Source organism: Hippopotamus amphibius, chromosome 15 (assembly GCF_030028045.1).
Source record: "Hippopotamus amphibius kiboko isolate mHipAmp2 chromosome 15, mHipAmp2.hap2, whole genome shotgun sequence".
Taxonomy (NCBI): Eukaryota; Metazoa; Chordata; class Mammalia; order Artiodactyla; family Hippopotamidae; genus Hippopotamus; species Hippopotamus amphibius.
In genome coordinates this window covers 37,000,277-37,010,407 of record NC_080200.1, presented here as the reverse complement: position 1 = coordinate 37,010,407, position 10,131 = coordinate 37,000,277, and the positions used below count along the sequence as shown (strand labels likewise).

Genomic DNA, 10,131 nt, shown 5'->3' with positions numbered 1-10,131 from the left:
CGATTAGTCTAATGCTTCAGCATGTTTGTTTTTTTCCGCACCTAAATGACAAATACGACAAAGCTGATTCTAGGCGAACATTATAAGAAAGCATTTAAGTTCAAGAAAATACAACATAGTTACCTCTATATTTATTCAGTTTTCATTAATATCGAATATATTGAAAGATCTGTTTTCTCATACATTTATAAGTTAAATCCTTGTGTCATTGCAAGTGTGCTTGGCTAAAGAGCCTCCTGAGGGATGAATAATGAATAGTGGAGAAAACCTGCCCCAAAAAACAACTTCAGAGGACACAAATTTCAATAAGCTATAGTTCTTTTAAAAAGGATTCATATTGAATTGCACATGAAGAGCAGGTGAAAAAGATAGAAAGACAATAAAACTGCAAGGGATAGGAAAGCAGAAAGAAAACTATATTTGTAGATAATTAATGGTATCTATTTTTACAAAAATATTTGAAGATGATCAGCTACTCTACTTTCAAAGATCTCATCAACTCTTCTTCATACATTGTTAAGGGTTTTGGTCTTAACATTAAATTATTTAATATTATCAAAGTTTTCACTTAAAAGGAGAACTGTCACTGTGTCTGTCCGTCACTGTGTGTGTTTGTGTGTATTTGTATCTGTCTGCCTGCACAGGAGTGGGTATATATTGGTGTATTTTGCCTATTGAGACATATACACACAATTGGAATGGAGATCATATCTGCTGTGTGTAATGCATGCTACTTGGTCAACCACACACACCTGCGCACTTTTCATAAACATTCTCTTCAGTATAAACAATTTCCTTCCCTACAGTTGCTAATAGACACTATTTTCTGATAGTAAGTATTTATAATCTCTTAATCAACTCTTATTATTTATAATTTTGACGTACATAACCTTGGAAGCAAATACCTTACCCAAGACTCAGAGATTAAACCACATGTCATACATCTAAGTGAACTGAGAGCAAACTTTTATTTCTCTATGGCCTCACTTTACATGGGCTGTGTTTTCCCAAGAAACTATTGAGGTGTGATTACTTCTAACCATGAAGATAAAATAATTCAGAATTGTACGAATTTCAGCATATTTTATAGATTTTTATAAATGCCTTATGGTACTCCTGTGAGGCATATAGGTAAGGGTTGTAGTGCTCTTTTTAAGATTATTTAAAGCTGTCAAATATCCCAAAGACACCAAGGAGGAAGTCGTGCTCAAAGGTGCATTACCATTTTTCTTCCTCATACACCTGGACTATCAAATGGTGGATGGCAGAAATTTTCTGTGAAACTTTGACCTCTGCCTCAAACTTGACCCTGGGGTGGGACACAGAAGTGATTTTCAATAAGTCTTCCCAAATCACATGCATTTAAGAATCCCCTAAAAAGGTTTCACGGATCCTTGAGAGTTCATGGTCATAGTTTCGAAAACATTGCTTTAATTCATTCTGCCACCCTTCCTTTTTCCTCAACTTCAAGTAAAAAAATTCAGATTGAAGACTCTCAGAATTTATTTCTCAAAATCTGGGATTTCGAATGACATATTTGGAAATCCCAATTTGTTAGGAAAGCTTGCTCAATCTTTCATTTCCTCTTTTTATTTTTTCAGTCAAGATAATTGTTAGAAGAACCTTTGTAAGAGTTCTTTGCAGAGTTTTTTGATTTTTAACCCACTTGTCATAATTTTTCATTTACTGGGCATTTGTGGGACAATATTATTTAAGAGATTTCTGAATTAAAATGACATCCGTCTCTTCCCCCATCCCACTTTTCACTATGGAGTTGGCACTCATAGTTCTTACACAAAAGTTTTTACTCTATATTTATAGCTGCCTTAAATAGAAATACTGTGAAACACTATTGTTTTTATATGACACAGAAATTACTGATTATGGCTGACAATATTACTGATGCAGGGAAACTGATTCAATGCTTATTGTCTATGACCAAAAGTTAGCAAGATTGCAGACTACAGAATATTATACCAAGTCCCACAAAACAAGTAAGTTTCAGTACAACAATGTATCGATAATACACTTATGTTGGGCATTCAATTATTTTTAAGTCCCACACAGCATCTGATTAAAAAGAGCAAGCAAGAGAGGGAGCAGGAAGGTTCATTTAGAGGATACAGACAGTGTAGGAGCCCTAGGTTGAAATCAGAAACACAATCAAGTAAACACTCATAAATTACAAAGACTAATTCTGGAAAACGAAATTTACTAGTCTTTTTTTATTCCTAACACTAGAAGAAGGTTTTGCTCATCAAATGGGAGATGAAATATTTATAGTAATGAAGAGTATAACAATCACTGAAGAAATGGTTTCCCCCTTTTCCCACCCACTTTCAGCCCTTATCCCCTCAGAGACTCAGTGGAATAGGAAGGTCAGAGTGTTAGATAATATGCCTAATACAGTGAGTCTTCTCTATCTTATTCACTGACACGCCCAATGGTGCTATCAAGTGTTGGCTTCTCCTTCATCAAAGACATAGTTGAGCTTTATGACAGTGCTGATGAAATCACCAAGTTCTACAAAATCGGCAGTGACAATATTGATGCCACTCTCTCCTGGCTTCTGCGTGCGGACCCATTGCATCATGGCAGGAAGAGCTCTGAGAAAGGAAAGAAAAAAGAGAAGTCACAGAAGGAAAGACACTATTTTTCAAGCTCACGCTTCAATTCCTAGGACTTCTTTTAGTTTCCTCACTTAATAAAATAAATGCCCCAAATACAGATACAGAAGGGAGAAAAAAGCCAATGGACAATGGTAAATCCCTAACCTCTGAAGTGACTCTGCGGGAGAAATACAGCCGTCCCTGGCATCCATGAGAGATTAGTTCCAGGAACCCCTACAGATACCAAAGTCTGCAGGTGCTTAAGTGTCTTATAGAAGATGAAGTAGTAATGTCAGCCCTTCTCATCTGCAGTTTCTGCATCCGTGAATTCAACCAACCTGGGATCGATCTTATGGATACGGAATCTGAGAGTATGGAGGGAGGACTGCACTCAGTACATTGGTCCATATTGGACCCCCATCTTTGGAGATCTCAGAAGCCATGAGAATTTGTAGAGAAGCTTCTTCACTAAAAAACAATATTCTTGCACTCATATTCTAATTTAGTATGGTGTGGTTGCAAACCCTGCAAAGCTATGGGGTAGTGATGTGGGAGATGAATACGTGCGCTTAGCAAACATTTATTATGAATCCACTGTTTTCAGGAAATGTGCTGGATACTATAAATAGACAAAAGCAAAACTCTCTGCATTTTTAAAGAGTGCATGGTTTGGTGGTGGGCAGGTACACAAGGAAGAAAATTTTAATACTGTGTAGTACAATCAAGGCTCATCCTTTAAACATATGTACTGATCACCTCTTCTATTCCAGACACCGTCGAAGACTCTTGAAAAACTTGTGTGAACAAAGCAGATAAAAATATCCACCTGTGTGGCGCTTACAGTCTAATAAGGAAAGAAGATGAATAATAGTCATAAGTTAATTATATCGTTTTAGAGGAGGGAATAAGCACTCTTAAATTGTAGCAAAAAGGGAGGATTTGGAGTGTAGATAGAGGGGTGTGGGGCAGATTGCAACTTAAAATAGGGTGCTTACGCAGGCCCATTGACAAACGGACATTTTTGCAAGGGTTTGAAGGATACAAGGGAGTTAGTCAGGTAGATACCTAGGGAAAGCATTTCAATTCCTGTCATGGCCCTGAAGGGGTAGTATGCCTCAATTTGGCAAAAGAAAGAAGACAGTATTAAAAGATGGAGTTAGAGGAATAATAAGGAAAGGGGGGCAGATGCTGTAGGGCACTGTGGGCTATTATATGGGGTTTCAGGTTTACTCTGAGTGAAATGGGGAGTCTTTGGAAGATCTTGAGCAGAAAAGTGTTGTGATCTGACTTAATTATAAAAGATGATTCATTACCACGACAGCATAGTGGAGAGCCACCTAGCCTCGCTTGCAAAGCCAGGAAAAACTTTTCAGAGGAGTGCTCCGTGAATGTTGAGGGATTTGGAAGATTTAGCCTTGTAAAGGTGGGAATGGGGCAATGCAGTGTATTTTCAGACAGAGGAAATAGCATTTCTTCATTCATTGATGGGAGTAGGGCATGCAGACAGACAGATCCAGATGTTAATAAAGATGCAATATCCTACAGCAGCACATTGAGGAGAAACCACTGTGACTTAGGGGGCAGGAAGGGAGGCTGACATGAGAAAGGGATAGATGAACTGAGGTCTCAGAGATGATAGCGCAATAACAATGGAAGAGTGAGGAAATACATGTGGACATTAAATTCCTGGATGAGATGGAGGGAGAGAGAGAAAAGAGTGAGTGGAGAGGGAATGATGAAATTAAGAATCTCAAAGAAGTTACACAATATAAGGAAGTCTTAAAAAGGTTGGAGAAATAAGAAGGAACCAGATGATGGAGGGCTTTCAGAAATGCAGACCAACTGAAAGCTGTTAACCAGGGAAATAATAGGCTTAGACTTGTGATTCAGAGAGAGTGGTTTGCCTTCCATGCGAACAAATGAATGGAAGAAAGCAAGACTAGGATCAGGGCTAACAGCTAGGGAGCTGTGGAAGGAATCCAGATCAGAGATAGTGGTAGCTTACACTGCAGTGGCCACAGTGCATATACTTGAAAGGAACTGAGGAGATAAAATGACAATATTTGACTGGTGTGGATTGAATGTGGATGGAGAGGGAGGAAGAGGCCATGAATGATGCCAAGATTTTTAGCTGTATTCTGGCAGGTGAGCATCATTCATTAATCTTGGGAAGATAGGACTGAAGGCCTTCCAGTGGATGTGCTAAGATCAGTCTGAGACATGTTGACTTTGAGGTGACTTTGGAACACGTGACTTGAGATCTCAAATGATAGTTAAGTACAGGTCTGATATTCAGGACATAGAGCTGGTCAAGAGCCATCACATAGAAAGAATAGCTAGAGCTACAAGAGTGGATAACATTACCTGGGAAGATTGTATAGAGGAGGATGAGGAGAGAAAATCTGAATATCAACAACATGGGCAAAAAAGGTGATTCAATTAAAAAAAGAGAGAAGTAGGCAGAAGTAGGATGAAAATCAGGAGCATATAGTGTCATGAAAATCAAGGAGAAAAGAAAGCCTTGCTCTTTTCGGTTTGTGAAGTTGAAGCACAGAATGTAATATTTGTGTCTTTCTCCAGATCTCAGAAAGTGTATCTAGTCAAACTTGACCCATCTTGGCAAAACTGAATCAACTGCCTTGGACTACATTAATCCTGTGGGTAATGCCTTAAAAAATCGGATCCACATTTTTCAGCATATATATTTGTTTGTTAGATACAGATTGAGGAGCACCCAGTTGCTTCTAAAAGAGCATAATGTGGATCTAAAAGGCCCATTGCCTTCAGAAAATAGACTGGCAGGTGGAGAAATTTGGTCTTCACAGAAACAGTTTCAGAAGAGAATTCTATCCTGATACGAAAAATCTGGATCCCTAGAGCACAGATACAAGTGTATTCAAGTTCATTAGAAAGACAGATGTCTTGGCAGTGTGTGTGCAGCCACTTGGGTTTGAATTCCATCACTCTCTCTTCTGGACTTGCTAGGGCAGATGGTGTATCTCTGTTGTGAATACAGTATCACCTTGGAATTTTAGAAAAAGCAGACACTCTTTGGAAAAAGTATCAGAATCAGTGCATTTCCTGGGAAGAATTATTGTTTAGCAGATATACCACCTTGAGAGGTGAGAGGTGGGGTGAAGAAGAGCGATGCTGAGGCTGCAGTTGATTCTGTATTAAGTTTAACCAAGCAGCTGGTTTACCAGATCCCTAGGATACTAGGTTTGAGGAGGCTCCCAAGAGACAGAATTCTCATCTTAGAACCATGACCATCATGGAAAGAGCCACTCAGGTGCCTCTGAGACTGAAATTCCTGGGCGTGAATTTAGAACAACTAACTAACTGTTATCCCCGTGGAGAGATGTTAGGAGAATATAAGAGTGCTCTTCTCTTTCTCTATAAAAGAGATTGCTTTGAGGATTGATGAAATATCATTTTGAAATAGCTTGTAGTCCTTGGGTGAAATATGAGTTTTTACATTTAAAATGCCACTTCTCTGAGTCATGGGACTATTTCTCTTTTTCTGTTCAGATATACTTTTGTAAAGTCAATGTGATACCGAAGACAAAACAAGCAATAACGCCAAGTTGAATCTCAAATGCTCAGACAGACTTAAGTAGAATTATGTTAAACGAAACTAGCAAATGCTACTGAAATTACAATAATTATTTAGAGTGGCATTTCTTAAACTTTTATTTTCCCCCACGGAGCCCTTTACAATATTTTTCCCTCCTCACCTTCCTTCTCAATAAAATTTTAATACCACAAATAAACTCTAAATATGTTTATATATTGTTTGTATATACCTGTGCTTTTTACATAAAAAGAGTAAATGTTTTATCTGCCCTCCTGAGAATCAATTTTTATATTAGGTGGTTACAGTAAGTTGAAAAGCCTACTCTGGTGGTAATAAAATATTGTCTTGATGTAATAATTTTCATGGTATAAGACAAACTGGTTAACAAAGACCTGTATAGCACAGGGAGCTCTATTGAATACTCTGTAATGACCTATATGTGAAAACAATCTAAAAAAGAGTGGATATATGTGTATGTATGACTGAATCACTTTGCTGTACAGCAGAAACTAACGCAACATTGTTAATCACCTATACTCCAATATAAAATTGTTTTAAAGTTTTTTTTAATTAAAAAAAAGACGATGGTAAAACTTTAATTTTTAAAAATCACCCATTCATTCATTCATTCATTCATTTAACAAAGATATACTGTACCTGTGGAAGACAGAGATCTAGGTGTAGCTCCCTAGAGCCATTTTGGGGTTCAGACCTTCCTCACTTCTCTCCGAGAAATGCTGCCACAGCCCTGCCCCTACACGGTTTTTCGTGCCTTTTCTACACTACAGTCACAGCAATCTTTCTCTCAACCGAGTGCACTATTCTTCTATATGAACACCACAAAGTCTTCTCTCACCTGCAAGATACACCCAGCTCTGGATCAGTATATGTAAGTTCCTCCATCCTCCCTCACACATCCACCACACACACCTCTCTTCAGCCTCATTTGTTGCTACTTCCTACATGCTAATTTGTTCTCCAGCAATACTGAAATGCTTGTGCGTTCTCCCAAACACACCCTGTGGTTTCATGCCTCAATTTTTTTTTTCAAGGACTTCTCTCTATATAAAATACCATTCCTTCTTTCAGTACCCTTCTTGGTCTAATTTTTGCTTGCCATTCAAGACATGGCCCAGGCAGTATCTCTATCCCTCCAGTCCAAATCTGGGTGAAGAGCTCTTTTCTTGATGCGTTCTTCTCCTTAAGAACAATTTTGTAACTACACATCGCACACGGCATTCAGAGTTTCCACTTCTGTGCCTATTTCTATCAGTGCCTGAACACTTTTCAAAAAACAAAAATTATATTATAATCATCAAAATATCCCCTGTACCTACCACCATCCTTGGAACGCAAAAGGAAAATAGCACATTTATTGAACTCAGATGTTGACTGGAAAAGCTGGTCTCAGCTGTCTCAAAGTCTAACAAGCAAAATGGATGTGAACCAACCATGACAATACAATATGGTGCAATGGACATGGGCATAGGATTCTATGGGAGTATGTAGGTAAAATAATTTATTTCACTTGGGAGAAATTATGGAGAAATTTAAGGAGCACATCACAAAATATGTGACATATGAGCTTGGTCAGGACTTTTTAGATAAAGAAGGAGAAAGCATTTCAGGAAAAGGGAACAGCACATCCAGTAGAATATGGGCTGTATAGTAGATCTCCAGAACTTAGCTTGCATAACTGAAACTTTGTACACTTTAATCATCACCTCCTCATTTCTCCCTCTCTCCAGCCCCTGTGAACAGCATTCTATTCTCTGATTCTATGAGTTAGACTATTTTTGATTCCACATGTAACTGAGATCATATAGTATTTGTCTTTCTGTGTCTGGCTTATTTCATTTAGCAAAATGCCCTTTTAACAAAACTGTACTGTATACTAAGATTTGCTAAGAGGGTAGATCCTATGTTAAGTGCTTTTACCACACACACACACATAAAAAAATAATAAAAATATTAAAGGGGGCAGGAGGAAACTTTGGGAGGTGATAGCTATGTTTATAGCCTTGATAGTGATGGTTTCGTTGGGAATATCCTTATCTCCAAACTCATCGAGTTGTATATTTTAAATATGTACAGCATTTTATATGTCAATCAGACCTCAATAAAGTGGTTTTTTTCAAAAAAAAAAAAATAGCATATGGGCATGAACGAGAGGACATGATTAGGAAGGAAAAGGTGACCAGAGAGTAGGCGCCATGGAGGTGTGGGGACACTAGGGGGACTGACTGGAGTAGGGGAGGAACAGGAAGGTGTTTGGGCCAGATTGTTAAGGGCCTCCTTTGACAATCTGTGCAGTCAGAGCTTCCCTTTATATGCACTTAGGTTTTGCTCTTGATTTCGTCCGAAGAAGAGTTCTTTGATTTTCCCAAGCAATGAAGAATCTAGTATTGATTCCATACAAAGTCTACCATCTAATGACACTGAAACTTGTATTCTTTTCACATATAAATAAAGAACTTAGGAAGTTCCCTTTGGAAGTTCTCAGATTGCTATGAGATCCTAAAAAGCCCTCATTCATTCATTCATTTTTTCATATTAGTTCCACTTTTATAACCGAAAAGTTGCTAGCAGAAATTTGAATAGTGTTCACTAATATTATGAAGGTAATATTTATTACTGAAATTATGTAGTCTGAAGAGATTACCAAATTCTCTTTGAATTTGTATATTAATATTTTAGTACCTATTTATGGAGTAGTCTCCTTTAGTCTCCAATATTCACATAGAAAGGTATGACTACAGAGATACTGCAATGTTACCTTTTAAATGCCCTTCTTTTTCTTAATCTCTCATTTTCATTAGGTGCTGGATTTACAGTATGGATTTAGACTGTTTACTCACAAGACCTCACTGACTACCAGGAGAATCATTTCAAGATAAATAAAAATTTAAATACAATCATAACACTAGTGTCAATCTGGAGGCAGACTGTTTCTGCACAAGCCTCAGCACCAGCATTAATTATGAGCAAGTTAGTTAACACTCTAAGCCTCAATTTTACCATCTATCACATGGGCATATTAATGAGGATTAAAGTCATTAGTGCCTGTAAAGTGCGTAGATGAGTGCCTACCTCTCTGTATTGAATATCCACTGAGTGGCAGCCCAGGCAATGGCTCCAGAGTCTCAAAGAAGGAAGGCAGCAGGGAATTCTGAGGGCAACACCCATCCGTAATACAGTTGTGATGTAAAAATGAGTCTGCGGGATTTCTTTCCAACTTTCACAATTTCCAATCAATGATAGAAAGTGGGTGGGGAGATGTCCTGACGTATAAGGGCAAGCCTGGTAATGAGGCTTTAGAGAAGTATCCTTGGAAGGGCTTTCTTTGGGGGCACATAATTGTGGCAAACGAAAAATATGCTTTTCCCATCATAGGTTCTAACTTAAGTGAGCAAAAGAGCAGGTCCAGAACCAAAATTTGGTACATGAAACCTCAAAGCCCTTCTCCAGAATATGGAGCGCTCCTGAGGAAAGGCATCTTCAGATTGCAGGCTTCTTAGAGGTGAAACAGACAAGTCTACAGGAATCAGAAAACCTTCCTCTGAGGAAGCAACAGGAGGGCAGCGATGTGGGAGCCAGAGGTCTTCTGATGTGCTAGTTTTGAGAACTGATTTTGAAAAGTTTTAAAGGAAAAGATTTAGGAATTGGAAGTGCTGAGTTCAGTAACCCTCAATGTGCTGACCTTGACTTATTAATTCCTGTCAGCCTCCTGCTTAGGATGCTTCAATCACCCCTCACTGCTTTTAGCATGAAGATAAAAATTCTTAACTGGCTTACAGGCTCTGAACCAACAGCCCCTAGCTGCTCCTCCAGTTTCATCTCCGGTCACTCTCCCATTCACTGAAGTCTAGCCACGTCCCCAGTCTTGCTTATCTTGACCAGACTAATTTTCCTCAGGGAACACCGTGAGTGCTCTTTATTTGTTGTTTG

The 10,131-nt window shown here is 38.4% G+C and overlaps 1 protein-coding gene across 1 annotated transcript in view; it reads right to left on the bottom strand.

The window, feature by feature from the left end:
* Positions 1-1,644: 1,644 nt before the first annotated feature.
* PLCXD3 (phosphatidylinositol specific phospholipase C X domain containing 3) overlaps positions 1,645-10,131 on the bottom strand; it is a 155,031-nt gene continuing 146,544 nt past the window's right edge. Inside the window, exon 3 of the mRNA XM_057710137.1 lies at positions 1,645-2,606. Within this exon, the coding sequence (XP_057566120.1) occupies positions 2,453-2,606 (154 nt within the window). The 3' untranslated portion in view covers positions 1,645-2,452. The remainder of the gene's footprint in view (positions 2,607-10,131) is intronic.